The 15748-nt window shown below is 42.0% G+C and overlaps 2 protein-coding genes across 3 annotated transcripts in view; both read right to left on the bottom strand.

Annotated features, from left to right (window-relative positions):
- evlb (Enah/Vasp-like b) overlaps window positions 1–2173 on the bottom strand; it is a 49332-nt gene extending 47159 nt beyond the window's left edge. Inside the window, exon 1 of the mRNA XM_012916425.2 lies at window positions 1686–2173. Coding sequence (XP_012771879.1) covers window positions 1686–1690 — 5 coding nt within the window. The 5' untranslated portion in view covers window positions 1691–2173. The remainder of the gene's footprint in view (window positions 1–1685) is intronic.
- Window positions 2174–6910: 4737 nt separating this feature from the next.
- On the bottom strand, window positions 6911–15692 carry LOC101485130 (uncharacterized). Of its 2 annotated transcripts, none has more exons than XM_004542130.4 (7): window positions 15376–15692; window positions 10209–10403; window positions 9515–9644; window positions 8661–8762; window positions 8192–8223; window positions 8066–8092; window positions 6911–7768 (listed from the first exon to the last, which is right to left on the bottom strand). In XM_004542130.4, exons 1-7 carry the CDS (start codon window positions 15533–15535, stop codon window positions 7494–7496), a joined length of 921 nt encoding a protein of 306 aa, XP_004542187.1. In that variant the 5' UTR covers window positions 15536–15692; the 3' UTR covers window positions 6911–7493. The 2 variants fall into 2 exon arrangements, with proteins under 2 accessions (XP_004542187.1, XP_004542186.2); XM_004542129.4 differs by lacking the exon at window positions 15376–15692 and adding an exon at window positions 10766–11210.
- Between the last annotated feature and the right edge of the window lie 56 nt (window positions 15693–15748).

The raw sequence follows: 15748 nt of genomic DNA, 5'->3' as shown, positions 1-15748 counted from the left end.
TGTGATTTTTATCTTGAAAGGTTCTATACAAATAAATTTTACTTACTTTCAACGGTGGATGTTCACATGACACAAGCACGCAGTTTCAAAAAGAAAGGTCAGAGTATGTGCAAGTGTTTCCTGAGCCAAAATCTCAGGTTTCAGAGCACCCCAAAAGCCTAAAAGCAGACATTGAGTCCCCATCCACACGTTCCACCTTCTGTTTGTGATGGGGAGCTAATCAGAGGAAAGCTGGTTCAAAGCAGGGATGTTATACTCATTTTACATCATAGGACACATGATGTTGGAGTCCTTCTGTTCCCCATTCCTTATATTTGACATTCCTGGCTTAAAGGGAGGTTGCCCTAAATGCTCCCTGTATCTCTCATGAAATGGACTGAGGGGCCTCACTATAGTGAAATAAGTATGAATTATTTTAAACCGGAATCAAGAAAAGACAGACTAGTAGAGCCCAAGAATATGAATGTTGAGCTGTCGAGCAACAACAGGACCCCTTTATTGATTTATACTATGGGGAGGTTTGCAGGGAATAGGTAGTGCTGGCATCCCTCTACATATCAGTTATTTTTCATCCTCTGATTGTCTCACAAGACATTCCCTGAAAAAGGCGCTTGCTGTGCTGGAATTAGAGCCTGGGACTAACTACGAGGAACACATGAGTGTATAATTTGGGAGTAGGTCTGGAAGTTGAGGCATCCCAGAGCTCGTATTTCGCTTCACAACGAAATACCCCATATATATTCATGCAGTGTAACCTCTGGACGCCTTGCATTATCAAAGCACACAGGATCAAAAACCAACAACGAGCCACATTTTTTGTGTCCCTAGCAGGGAGGCAGATTGTCACACACCATGAGTAACACCACACTAGCACGCACACTCCGTCACCCACTCTACTTTCTAAGCCAACAGCAATTAGACTCAGCTGATTTTTCCTCCTGTTCATGGTGAACCTGTGCCAAACGCTGCTGCTTCTGCTGCCTCACCCACTACTGTGAAGCGGCAGCCTCGCAGCTGATTGGAGGGAGGCTGTGACGACAAACCCGGGCTTGCCAGTAACGTTTTACCTGATAGGCACTCACACTGGTCTAGTCAACCCAGCGCCCTCATCTCCGAGCCGCGTCTGGATCGCTGTATCGAATGCTCACAGCTGATTGGTTCCCGTGCGGAGAGGTGTGTGCGAGCGTGCACGCTGCGCAGGTTTCACCTTTTTTTCAGGTGATGTTTAAAAACTGCAATCGCAGCAAGTGTTGTTAATTAAGTGCACCGTAACGCCACACTACTGCACGTGTAGTCTGGTTCCCGTGACAAGACCTTTTTTTCCGCCTGTGCAGAGTACCTCCACGTGAAACATCACCGAGCGAACTGGAGTCGGCTATTTTTTTTAAAATTCTTATTATTTTAAATCAAAGGCTGACCTCAGTGTGCTTCTCTTAAAGGTTCATATTCTGTCGGCCAACAGGTGACCTACCGGTCAATAAAAGCGCGTGCTGCCGTGAATCCCGGGCTGTGATACACCTACTGTGGCCTCTAAATTCAGCTGCATCCCATAAATTGTCCAGATTCCCTGTGAATCAGCCCCACATCCCCTTAATGTCCCTAAAAAAAGGAAACCCACCACCACAACCAGTGCAGAAGTCTGCGCTTTTATGTGCAGGGAAAGACCAACGCATGCTTCTCCTTACCTCATCGTCCTTCTGAATGAAATCAGTGAGTCCTTCGTCCTCAAGTTCGGCTCTAATAGAAACGATCCAGGTCCAGCAATAGCAGCAGATCTGTATGGTTTTGATAGGAAGAAGAAGAAAACAACTGCGAAGCCTGCAGCGGGCTGGACGTGCAGATGCTGAGGGTGGAAAAGGCGAGAGGGTGTGGAAAAATGCTACACGGATGCCCACAGTTTTCGGGTCTGTCTTTAAAAAAAATAATATTAATAGAAAATAATAATAATTTAAAAAAGATCCTCCTCCGTTGTGTTTCAGGCGGCGGCTGGTTCGGTCGGGGCCACTTCAGAGGGCAGCACGCCGCTTTCCTAAGGACGAGAAGCCGGGCGGAGTGGCTGACAGCGGCTTTTGAGGTGCCATCTTTTCCTGCCTCCAACCACTGGGAGGCTGGATGGATGGAGAGGCAAAGAGGAGGGGGTACAGGGAGAGAGTGAGAGAGAGCAGGCTGCTGAAATATTCAAGTGTGGCTGGTTTTGCTGCACGGCAGCGCCCTCATCCCGGCGAGGTTGCAACTGTGCAGCTGATGAGGGCAGGTAGGTAAACTAAACTCCCTGTGTTTTTCTGAGCACATAAAGTTGGACCACATGAATTATGCGCAATCCTTTTAGAGAAAAATATATTATCAGAGTCGTTTTATTACGCAGTAGACCTGGAAATAGTTTTTACAGTGATTGGAGAGAAACCCACGATTACCACAAATACTTTAAGCCTTTAAGACCCTGGAGAAATAGGCTAGTATTATATTACTGTATGATGTCGATGACTGTGTGTGTGTGTGTGTGTGTGTGTGTGTGTGTGTGTGTGTGTGTGTGTGTGTGTGTGTGTGTGTGTGTGTGTGTGTGCATCTTATTTCAAATTTGTATTTTCTTTCATTGGCTGATGGGACCAACTCATATCATCACTGCATGTAGAAAAATGGCACTGTAACATCTGTAACATCTGTCTCCTGTCTCCTGTGGAGGACAGACAGACTCGATCAAAGCTCCAGAACTGTGGCTCTGCTTTTCAGGAAAATGGGATCGTTGGGTTGTATGGTGCGATTTATGTTCACACTGGTATGCTGTTGATTGTACATGAAAGTCAGGTCTGATCTGGGGTTTTTTGTTTTTTCATAAATCTAATGGGTCTGATGAAAGCTAGTATGAGACAAAACCACTGCCAATTTCTATAATGAATAAAATTCACGTTTTATCATATATGTAAAATCTAGGTGTCCAGAAATAACAGTTAAATGTACTTTATCAAACTGTAACTAAAACTATCACCACTTGGGGGCGCTGTTTCACTGAAGGTGTGCTAAAACCAGTGACTGTGCGGGGTTTTTCTGGGGGGGTTGTTTGTTTGTTTGTTTTTTGTTTTTTTTACTTTATTTTAAGTCCTACCAACTTCCTGCAGAGGCTTTGGATACTTGCCGTTTTTGTTATTTAGTTTTTTAAATGACTGAATAAAGGTCACATTGACTCCTTACACCATCTTGTGGTACAAATTGGTATTACATGAAAAATACAGACGTTTTAGCTTCAACTGAATCTTGGATCTCTTCAACACAACGCGTGCAATATTTTGGACAACTGCTTGACATAAAGTCACTGCAGCCTTTTTCTTCACATTCTCTTGGTAACCTTAATTAATATTGGAAGGCTCTATAGGAGGGAGCAAATAGCTTTGATTGGTCCGACCGTCCACAACAGTCCCAGTTTCTTATGTGGCCCTCTGAGAAATTTTTCACCTCTGCTCTAAACCATTTTTAAGCACGTGAATTTTTGTGCCCTGAAATGAATTAAAAATAAAAACTACATCCTAGAAAAATTAAACAATCTGAAACTTTTTGGGGGAACTTAAAAGTTAATATAAAAGAGGAAAAAGCTGAAAAAATATTTTTTTATAAAACTTTTCAGCACAGAAAAAACGAGGAGCCTTTGGGGTCATGTGTGTATGTTATGACTGGAACGCCCTGGAACAGCCATTCTATATTTTAAAATCTTGTCAATAACAAATACCCCCACACTGAATTTAAAAAAAGGTGTGTGTGTGTGGGGGGGGGGGTGCTGTAAGCAGCATAAATTGAACTAAAACATTTTAAAGAATCAAAATAAAACTTGACAAATGTTTCCATCATAAAATCCCAATCAAGCCTTTAGTAGTTCTCCTTTTCAACAGCAGAGGTCCTATTAACTCCCAAAGAGCACGTGGAGGATGCACTTTGAGGTCACAAATTTCCTGCACAGCTTTTTCTGTGTTAAATCTTTTTTGGGTGCAGATTTTTCTGTTGAAACACTGAAACTATGTGTGTCAGATGCTGCACACATTCTAAATGTGTTGTAACTTACGATGTTAGAATATGTGATATTTTAAACATTTGAGGCAGTGTCCCAGGCCCCAGAACATGAAGGAGGTCCAGCTAGCATGCTGGGAAATATATTACTTATACATCCTTTCCTTGCTCTCTGTCATTTGTGGATAATGTGTGCAAACCTGTTGATGTCAGCTAATGCAAGAGCTAGGCTTTTTTTGGCAAGTGTTTTATGATCAAAAGAGAAAAGACTTCCATGTCTTTGGATTCAGGCAGTGACTTTGAAAAGCGCAAGCCCCAAATGAAGTTCTGATGGGTGAGTACCAAGGTTATTATAGTCAGCTAAAATATTAATATAAGATATTAAAAATACTTTTGTTGACTAAAATTAAAAATATATATATTGTTAAAAGATACTCGCAGCCCCTCATTATCCTGTAGATAGATCACTTTTTATATCCCAGGTGATTATTAAAGAAGTTGACCTCTGACCTTAAGCTCAAGGTCACCAGCATTCGACCTCCTCAGTTTTTGTCTTTGCTTGTTTTCGTCTTGTTTTTTGTTGTTGTTGTTGTTTTTAATTAACTTGCTCGACGAGGTTTCGATGCATGAGACTTTTCTTCTCTACATCACTGTGAGTTAGCTGATTTCAAAAAGTTCAGTGTTTTAACACCTATAACACCTGTACTGATTTTCCTAAATTGTGCCTCTAACATATGCCCTCCATTCAATATAAATATATATAAAAAAAGACTAAAACTGACACAGAAATGAGTAAAAACTAAACTAAAACTAAACATTTTCAAACCAAAAAACTAACCTACAAAAAGCAACTGACTTTTGAAACTCTGGAATTAATTGAAACTAAACTGAATTACAAAAAATAAATGGTGAGTAGCCACAGGATAGCACCTGCCACAGCTGCAATCTAATGCTTCCAGTACAGACATGTACATTTTGCTTTTGATTTAACCATCAGTCTAGTTATCATTTGGAAGTGAGTGCCATCAAGGGAGGGTGTCCTATCACAGTCATTTATAAATCTTCAGTTCATCCATAAACATAGTCTGACAAAATGCAAAATATTTATGGCCAAAAATCACCTTTTGCTTCCATTTCAAGTCTAACACATTTGATTTCTAAATACTAAAAGAAAAATGTGCTCACTCTCTGTATCGAAGGCCACAAATGCCAAATGAATTAATTAAATACATCATTAAATAATTAATTAAATGTGTCATTAATACATTAAAACTGGAAGTAACTGATTTAATATATAAGTTACTTCAAATTAAAATTCAGTTTATTTATTTAAATACACAAGAAATGTATTGACTTATTTATTTCCAATTTTAACTGATTAATGACACTTTTTTTTTTTTTTTTTAATGGTACATGTATTTAAAGTTCATGACCTCTGATCTTGCTAACACCACGGGGGGGTGGGGGGGGGGGGGGGGTGGGGGGCAGCATTTCAGCAGAAAGCTTTAGTTTGACTGATCTTGAGGTTAGACTGAAACATTTTGGTTTGTCACTTACTCTAAAAGTTCAATGTGATAAAATTCAAATTCAAATTCAAATTCAAATTTTTATTTGTCACGTACACAGTCATACACAGTACGATATGTAGTGAAATGCTTGGACAACTGCTCGTGACCTAAAGAAAACAAAAAAGGAAAAGGCTATGAATAAGAAAGGAAATAAATATGAAAAATTAAAAAGGGTAAATTTAACTAGGAAGGAATAAAATATAAATTAAGGTTAAAAATGAAATAACTGTACAACACAAATTAGAATGAAGGGTAAATTTAACTGGGAAGAATAAGATAAAGATAAAATATATAAATTAAAGTTGAAAATAAAATAACTGTACAACAAAATACACAATACACAGTATAGAACTATATAAGAATGTATGAAGAAATATAAATATAAATAAATATATACACAATAACAGCAGCTGTACAAGTATTAACCGGAAATGAAGAATATAGTGACCAGTGTTGTGCAAAACCAAAGTCCAGAAAGTCCAGTGTGTGTGTAAGAACCATATGTGTGGGTCAGTACTGTGTGGTGGTGTGATTGAGAGACCGTATCGCCTGCGGGAAGAAGCTCCTCCTCAGTCTCTCTGTGTTGGTCTTCAGGGAGCGGAATCGCTTTCCTGACCTCAACAGAGAGAACAGTCTGGAAAGCGATGTCATGGGAAGTCATGGGAACATTGCAGACGAATCACAGGACACCTGAACAATTGTGACGCACCTGCTCATAGACACATTCACTGCACACCTAGACTTTTCAAGGCTTTGCCAAAGGAAAGTGCGTGTGAGTTAAAGAGCCTGTAACCTTCCGGCTCTCTATTACAAAGTCTATTTGCTGTCCAGTTACACAGCTTTGGGCCAGTGTGAGTAATAGCTGAAGTTAACAGGCCAGCTAATGTTTGGCTGTGTGTGCTTACTCCATGAGGCTCCTCATCCTCAGCTTTCTTCTGAGAAAGGAAAATTCCAAGATCTTTCACAGTTCATATGCTTGGAACAATCAAATCTGCGAAAGCTAATACTGGAGCGTTCAGAGTTCCAGTATTGCAGGCTGTGGAAACTGTAGAACCAGAAACTGTTGCTCTTGTAATTCTCTTAAATCTCTACTTGAATGCTAAAAAAAAAGGTCACAGTACGTGATTTTCAACAATTTACTGCTCATCAAAGTGTTCAGCAGCCATTAGTTCTTTTTAGCTACCTCATAAAAGCCTGTTGCTGTCATCATATTAAAGTGGCCCCATGTTTGTTGCTATGAGCAGCTGATAGCTGGAGCACAGCTGTAAACCACCTCTTTCTTTTATTATGGTACCAGCCACCACCACATGCACACACTCACACACATTAAACTGAACCACAACAAGTGTTTTCACAGTGTTTGTTTTTATTGTTTCTCCTGATTTAAAATGAGACTTTCTGGGTACACACTGTAAATAATCTAAGGTGGGATCTAAGGTGGGACATCAGCTACGAAACCGAAAACATCACATCAAACAGACTCGCTGGCACACATTGAGTTACAACAACAACAACAACAAAAAAAACCCAGCCTCTCTCTTACATCGCACACTCGGTGCCCACGCACTCGGCAACTTCTCACGCAGCGTGATGGAGACAAACATTAGCGGTGAACACAGGCCTTCGGTGAAGTGCTGTGCAGGTACCAGCGTGTGACAAATTGAGCTATTGCTATGCTGTGCGGTGTGGCTACGAATGCATCAAAGCTTTCACTCTATCCTCAGAAATAAGTCCCAATTGCTGAATTGCAACAAAACCTGTATTTGTAGGTTTCAAGTGGTTCGTTGAGGCTTTCACATATTTGTTTTGGGGTTTTAGTACGCTCAGTAGCAGGGATGGAAAAAATAAATTGTCCACACTTTTCCCTATTTGTACATTAAAAGTGAAGCAGAAGAGTGCAGCTCTTGTCCTCTGTGGTCCACCTGCGTGTCAGTAACAAATCTGAAAGTACTGGCTGGGTGATTTGATGGGGCTCTTGTAGCTCGACGTGTCATGCGGTGCGCTCTGGCCGCTTGAGGTCTTCTGGAAGTTTAAGGTGAAGGATGGGGTTGCTTTCCTCGCCTCTGGCTTGCCGCCCCTCTTCGCCTGAGGGCGATTAGGAGTGGGCGCGGGCTCGCTGTGGGCGGGCACCGCAGAAGCGGACTTGGCAGCTTCAGAAGACCCAGTCTTTCTTGTGAGGGGGCTCAGATAGATCTGCATAGTCACTAAGTGAAGCGGTGAAGTGAGGTGAGGACGGAGAGAGAAGGAGGTAAGAGTGGAGGAGTGACAGGAAAGGAGAGCGATGAAGAGAGCGTGAAGGGCGGATTGTGGGTGTGGATGGGATGAAAGAAAGACAAAAAATAAGGGTGGAAGGGGCGAGGGAAGGCACACAAGTCATGGTGAGATGTGGAAATATGAAAAGATGACGATAAAACAGGAGCTCAAGCACGATTCGCTTCATTATAAATGTAAACAGTGGCCGTTTTGCGTTACTGGAGGTGTCAGACAGGGAAGAAGCCTACCTTTGCAGTGTGTCACACGCCTGGTTCCTGCAGCAAAGCAACACACATGCAATTCAGAGTTAAACAACGCCGGGTTTCTTTAACAGTCTTGTTCTGAATGCTGCCGGCGGGAACCAGTCAACTTACCTACATTCACTGCATCCTCTCTGGGTTTGCCGCTGTTATGTTGACGGAGAGAGAAAATGATACAGAGATGCCAGAGGACACGAGTGGGAGAGAGAAACAAAGAGATGCAGGGACAGAAAGAGAGAGTTAGCAGATCCGAAGGGAGATTTCATCCGACTATAAAAGGCTGAAATCTTGACATCAGTTTCCGGTTGAGTAGGCCTAATTAAAGGTTTCCTGTGCTCGTGCCCCGCGTTTGCTCTTGAAACAGGATGTCTGGGGCGGAAATAAGTTTGATTTAAATTTAGAAACAAAATCGGCCGTAAGTCACCTCGAAATCAGCAGAGATCCACACATGATCTGGTTTGTGAGAAGTGTGTACGTGGGCAAAGAAATCTGAAACACTGTTACACAACTGTGCTGTAAATTTGACAGACGCCTAAGTTTGTTGTTTGTGTGTAAATTTAGAAATTCAATAACAGCTTCTCACCTGTCCTGAACTTTCTTGCTGCTCGAGGCTGCAGAGGCGGGTCGTGTTCTAGCGGTCTTACACGGGCTGTCTTTCACGCTACCAGGTGGGCTCTTCACACCGCTGGAAAGACGAAAAGAGCGAGTGGGGTCAGAAAAAAAGAAGAAGAAATGGACAGCACAGAAGAGAAAGAGGAAAGAGCCAGAAGTTAAGGAGAGATTAATTAGAAAGGTGAAATAAGAGTGGAAAGAAATGAACCCGCTTTAATAAAGATGAGCGCGATGATGAGGGTGATTCTCCGTCTTGCTTTTTCCTCATACTGAGCGGCCGGTTTTAAGTGAATGGAGATTTACCACTCTCAGTGCAATTATATCAGAGTAGCCCAGATGTAGCACCAGCACATTAAGGTGCCACAGACATAGCTTATCATGCTCTCTAACTAATGCTATCTAATAGCAGTATCATTTGAAATGTAATTGAGAGGAAGAGATGTGCAGAAAATGGAGCGGCGCTTTATTGCTTTGAAAAAGAAGAGGTTGGTGTTGGGGATCGTTACGGAGCATCCGTGTGCAGTTTCTTAGATACCGGAGGCTGTCTTTCTGATTGCCTTTGCATGTTAAATAATGAGAAGCGAAGCTCGCTAATGAAGACTGAAGCTGCTTGATTAGCACACGCTCGTATACGTTAGACTTCTCTTCTGGGTGAGGTGGGGTGAGGTCTGCTGTGTGAGATCATTCCACAGTGAGCAGTAAAGAAATTTAATGCCTCGTTTAACGGCAGACATTTAACTCGGCTTGGAAAATACACAACGTGATCTCCTGCACATATTCAAAAAGTGAAAATAATCTCCAGCTCCCTCCCAGAGGACAGGGTACCTTCGGGGTGGTGTTGGGCTGTAGTTCCTGGTTGTGGTGCTGGAGGGCAGCGTGGTGCTCTTCTTCAGAGAAGCTGTGCTGGGGGTCACCATGGGGGCTCTGGAGGGCAGAGCCAGAGACACTGGCCTGGCTGTGGGAGCAAACACACACACGCATATTCTGTGAACTGTGTTTGTTGTGAATGCTCTTTTTGTTGCCTGCACAAAGTCCCTTTTGAGAAAAAGCCATGACTGGATTTTTATTAGCATTTCTGTCGTTAAACACTGAGCACATAACTGGGTTTGCACGACTCTGGGATTAAGCAAAACAAAAATGATTTGATTCAGCTTCTCAAACACGATACTTTACTCTGCTTTGTGAGATTTATCTCTAAAATTTGAGCACACATGCTTGGATTTGATAAACTGTGATATTCAATTTACTCTGTGACTACATATAGACCTAATCAACAAAACAAAACCCGTCTCTTTAAAACATCTTTTATTTTCTCCATTATGCACATTTTTAATAATATAGTCCCATTCTAGCAAATGCACCTGAGGAAGAATGACTGAATCAAGCACATCATGTACAATCTATAAAAAAGTCGATGTCTTCTCGTGTACAGCAGGCTGAGGGATTAAAGCACTTTATGTATCGACACACCTGAAATCCTTCCACTGGCTTGTAGATATGACAGTAGATCTTTGCTCACCTTTGGCCCCCGGTGCTCTCCTGCCAGCAGCAGCAGAAGCAGCTGCTTGGTGCTCCTCAGAAATGTTGAGTCTCTTCAGGACGTCAGCCAGAGCCATCTTCAGAAGCTGGATTTCATCTTCTTGCATCTGCATTCTCTGCTCGAGATATGTCAGCCGATCGGCCACATCCAGGCCGCTGGCCGAGCTGCGGTCGTCTGCGGATATGAGGACAGATAGCATGACATGTTTTGCATTATCATTAAACAACTGCCTGCCTGAAATAGATGCAAGCAGCTGACTTGACATCAAGATCTATAGAAGGTGTAATCAGAGAGAGGGGCAAGCTCTTTAGCGTTCCCTTTTTCATGGCTGCACTGTAGAAATCTAATGAGGTCATCACACAGCTGGACATAGATCATCCCCGCAGACACCATGCAGCAGCGTGTAAACAATGGCGTCAAAGCACACATCCAAAACACCTCTGCCACCATCATTTCTCTTCAAGTGATTTCTGCTTCATCTTTAACTGCAGGCAATCTGTAATCCAACACGGTCACAATGGGTCAAAGGTGGCTACCATGGGAGATGCTGGAAGCTGAGGAGCAGTCAGGGTGCTTCTGCAGGCCAGCAGGGCCTTCCTCCACCCCTCCAGACTTCTTCCTCCTCTTCCTCTCCTCTCGCGAGCATACTTTTTCAGTGCTTGTTCCTCCTCTTGCTCCTATCAGACGGGCCTGCTCTCCCTCCATCTAATTTTGATCCGCTGGCGTTGACGTCCACTAAGATTTCATCTCTTTTGCTCCACTTATGTCGCACACAGACACACACACACAAGATCAGCCTTTCTGGTATTTTAGCCGCCTTTTGTTTTTTTTAGAGCATCCAAATGGTATTACAGCATCTGCAGCAGGAGATGAGGGTCTTGGTGTTTAGATCCTCTCACGTTTCCTTGGTGGTCGCCGGGTACAATCTGTGATGTGCAGTTGTGTATGACAGAGCTTAAAGCCCTTTACTCAGGATGAGAGTGTATGAAGGTGGGGGCGGGGCTGATAATGCTTAAAAACTCTGCAGTCGTCCAATCCAGCCTAAATTGTGTGTACGTGTAAGTGTACTTGCATGTGTGTCTCTGTGTGTATATGCGTGTGTGCAGACTACAATGTTAATCCCACAGCCTGAGCCTCTTTGACCCCGCCCCCACACGTAAGCCCCCTGTCACTAACAGCGCTGGAGACACAGAGAGGAAGCAGCAGAGATAAACCTGAGACACTGCTTGTTCTTGTGCCGTGAAGCTGTAAACATCTTGCACATCCACAGAGTTATAGTTTACAGTGGATGTCACTCTGAGTAACGGGGAGGATGAGGCAGAGACAAATAAAAACTAATGCATCTTTGTGGTTGCACAGGATTTAAGAAGAAAAAAACCCAGTGAAACAGGAGTCGGCTGAGCGGCATCATTTCCCAGTCGTGCTCAGCCAGAATATACAAGAAGGATCAGGGATCAGTTGCATAATCTGCTTCCTTAAGTCAACAAAAACTCTGATTCCCAACCAGGGGTGCTTTTACCCGAGGGGGTACTTATCCAGTTTGCCAGGGGCTGTGAGGATAAATCGTGAAGAAGCTCAACTAATTTGATTAAGTAAGCATTTTGGTTTGATTAAAAAGTACATCAGCATAATGAGTTAGCTGTCCAAACCATAATACCACTGTTGCATGAAAACGTGTTAGCCTCAGTAGATTTATTTTGTAACAATTGTTGCACCTTGTACTTTATTGTGATAAAAGAGTGGAGACAAGAAAGCTGAGCGATAGCTCAGCTAAGGGGAAAAGACACACAGTAAAGCACAGCCGCGGCTTTAAACTTACAGCATATGGGTTGCTTGCTAGATCCGTTTAGCTGAACAGGCTCTCGGGTTTAATTAATTAAACTGAATATACTAATAATGGTAATAGGTAAGAGTAATAGATACAGATATAAATATAAATAGTAATAGAAAAGTAACAAAAAATGGTTAAGTGACTAAAAGTGCAAAAAATGCATAAATATCTGGAATTTTAACCGAACTACAGTATAAAATAGCTAAAGGTGAGTCAAGAAAAGCTTAAAAAGGCTAAAAGTATAAAATAGCTAAAGAGTAGCTAAGAATAGCTAAAAAAAAAAAAAAAAGGGGGGGGGGGGGGGGGGTTAAAAGTATAAAATTACTAAAGAATATCTTAAAAGTGGGCAAGAGTATAACAAACAGTAGTTAAGAATACCTCAAACGGACAAAAGGCAGAAAAACTAAAGTAATGCTACAACGTTTTAAAAAGTTAGCGTTAAGAACTGGTGGATAAAAAGGTAACAAGTAACACATAAACAAATAGCTTAGGGCTAATGTAAAAGCTGCCATTTGTATATAAAATATGGATAATAACCACTGTGATCTCTCCTACTTTTTTCTTGATGACTCAAGTTAGAATTTTTGACCATAATCTTAATCTTTTAAAACCACGTGTGAAGAACCAAAAGGGAATGTAAACAGTAACCCAAGAACACTGATATCATTGTGACTTGTCAGTCACGAGCAGCGGAGTTCAAGACAAGCAAGGCAACATTGCTCAGCTTATGAAATATAAAAATAAACTTAAATTAAAGTATAATGATCTCTCTCCTTTAGTCTCAGACTGAGTTGTCATGAGGCTTCATATAGAAACACAGCTAGGATTAGCAAGTAAATGAGCTTCAGTGATTTAGCATCGTACCAGATGAGTTCCCTCTTGCCAACCACCCACGGTCAACATGTGTGATGTAGAAAAGATTGAGTTTGAAAAAGCTGTTAATAACTCATTCAGTGCACTCAAGAAAAGTGCTGACAATGATGGAGAGAGGACAGCAGCTGTGACCATGTCCAATCGAATAAAACAGCCAAGTTAAGCAGGTGCACCTCACAGCACTTTCAGATTAGCATTTATGAGAATATCTCAGTCTACCATGTTTAATCAGCTGTTTTGCCAACACTTCACACTGATTTTTCATTTGAATCCCTCCCTGTTGACAGTTAACAATTAACCAGCACACTGCTCAAGCCTTTTAATTCAGCTGATTTTTCTTCATTATTTTATTTTTAAATTCTTTCTGAAAACTGTTTTTCTGAGCTCATGAACAATTGATTTTCTTTCATAGATATGTGGCACTCACAGGACAGCAATTTATAGAATATATGATGCTGAGCATAAAGTTTTAAAATGAGCCCAGTCTTAAATACAGCAGTAATATTACACTATTTCATACTGATGGGGGATTTTACTTTGAATATTTTACAATTTTCCAGATTCAGTAAGAGGACTAAATGTAACAATCCCTGATAATGCATTTAAATGAATACACTCATACCAAACGATGAATCAGATGGAAATAATAATAATAACAATAATAATAATAATAATAATCTCAACTGCATTGACCACTATTATATAATATGCAGTTTAAACTCCAATCACGTGGACAGGTTTGGAACTTACACTGTTGTTTGAATGCTTTCAATGTTTTCAGAATGTAGCGTCTGTGAAGTGCATAAAGTGCACGTTCAAACTATTTTTAACTCTCACTTGTTGCCGTAGTTCCTTTGAGAATCGAGTCTAAGCGCTGACCTGTCCAGGATGACGATTTTCAGTGTAATTATTCAGGCAGTAATCCGCCTCTCATGGAGAGTTGTGATTTTTGTGTAGGCATGTGATCTTCTGTTTCTCCTCCTGTCCTGACCATGACATCATCCTCGTGCTACCTCCACGCAGCCCATATGGGACTGAGATTAGAATAGCACATAATCCCAGTGCTGTAAAATGGAATTAGCAGCCCAGAGCTCAGTCTCTGCACTAACTCGGCCCTACAAAGAACAGGCAGGCACCCTCAGCGCTGCTCAGGCAAATGTAAACACACATGCAGCCCCGTGCATTAAGTATATCTGCTGTTTCTCAAACACAGTCACACGCACGCACTGCCAAGTTATCGCAGTGAAGGCTTCCAAACTTCACAAACTTATATACATTTAAGCAAAATGCAAATACGTTGAGCTATAACTGCAGCACGGAGAGCCAATGGAGCGTTTTAATCTCGGTTTGCAGCTGGCGCCTCTTGAATGGAGGAACGGCAACCGTCTGCTCGTATCAGCAGTCAGCAGCCTGACACACACACAGGCCACGTGTGCGCACGCAGTCCTTCACATGTTAGTCCACTGATGCTAATATCCCAGCAGGGACAGGGCATTTCCCCAAATCTTCTCAGATAAGACACATCCCACAACACCCACAGCTTGACTATGACTATGTCACATGTGAGAAGTAAGAGAGATGTTTAGGATTAGTGTTTGGCTTTTTCTTGTTTGACAACCAATAGGGTCCAGCAACAGCAATCTAGCAGCCTGGGAAGATCTTTTTTTATTGGTTTTGTTGTTGTTTTTTAGCCAGTGTATTTATGAGAATGTGAAAGAAACAGAACAAAAACAAAACGTGTCATTAAAAGCAATCGTAACAACAATAATTTATGCCTGAAAAGAGAGCGATCAGGTTCTTAAAAGGTTCTGTCAGACACACCTGTTGAGTCACATTCTTCTTCAAACAAAGTTTCCAGCTCAGATTTGTTTTCATTTTGTTTTCTGGACACAAATAACAAACTGATTTGAATAAATCTGTCATATTGGAAATCATGCATGCACGAGTTCTCTTTCTCTTCATTGTAAGATTTATTCATACGCCACACAGACCCTTTACCTTAGAACCACCTGCAAAATTCTGTGCAATGCAAAACAACAGTTGTGCATCAGCTCTGCTTTTTTGGTCAGTTTTTTTTTACGTCAAAAAGCTAACTGTTCTTTTATCTTTAATGTTGGTTTAGCTTTGAGGTTTTAAGGAGTAAAATGTTAAAATGCCAAACTTGTCTCAGAGGAGATTTCACAGCTGTAACTAATAAAGTGGCCTGTGTAGTGAGAACTGTGTGTATTGCATTACGTGTTGCATCCAACACACACTCCGCCACTGTATATGAGGAATGCACAGCAATAATAGTGAAAATAGCTGTGTAATTGTTCTTTCACATACCAGCTCATTTACTTTGGGCTTAGCGTCCTCCTCCATGCATCTGTGTGCAAGCAGATGTCAGACCAAAACTACATGGAAGTGATGTACGTGAGAGAACGAGCTGCTGTGGCCGTATACCTGTCATGAAGTCAGTGTCTGGTGCCAGCAGGGAGTCGCTGTGGTAGCTCTCCTTCAATGAGGGCCTCCTCAGGAGGCCGTGGGCTGTCTCCTCCATGCCTAGACCGTGATCCAGCAGCTCCTCCATGTGACTGTCTCCCTCCGCTGTGCCTTCTGCCATAGCCCAGACAAAGTGTGCAAGCAGGATCCCACCTTACTCTTACTTACTCTCCAAAGCTTTGCTGCTGAGCTAATTCACCTTTCCTAACAAACCAGTGGACACCACCTAATGCTTTCCCTCCCTCCCTCTCGCCTGCTGTCCTGTAAGAAATAAGTGGAGCGTGCTGGCAGAGGGTGATGTCACTCATAGGACAGATTAAGGAGCCGGTAAGCC

Source organism: Maylandia zebra, linkage group LG15 (assembly GCF_041146795.1).
Source record: "Maylandia zebra isolate NMK-2024a linkage group LG15, Mzebra_GT3a, whole genome shotgun sequence".
In the NCBI taxonomy this organism is placed as follows: domain Eukaryota; kingdom Metazoa; phylum Chordata; class Actinopteri; order Cichliformes; family Cichlidae; genus Maylandia; species Maylandia zebra.
The sequence above is the reverse complement of the archived record's forward strand: the minus strand, read 5'-3'. Positions and strand labels throughout refer to the sequence as shown.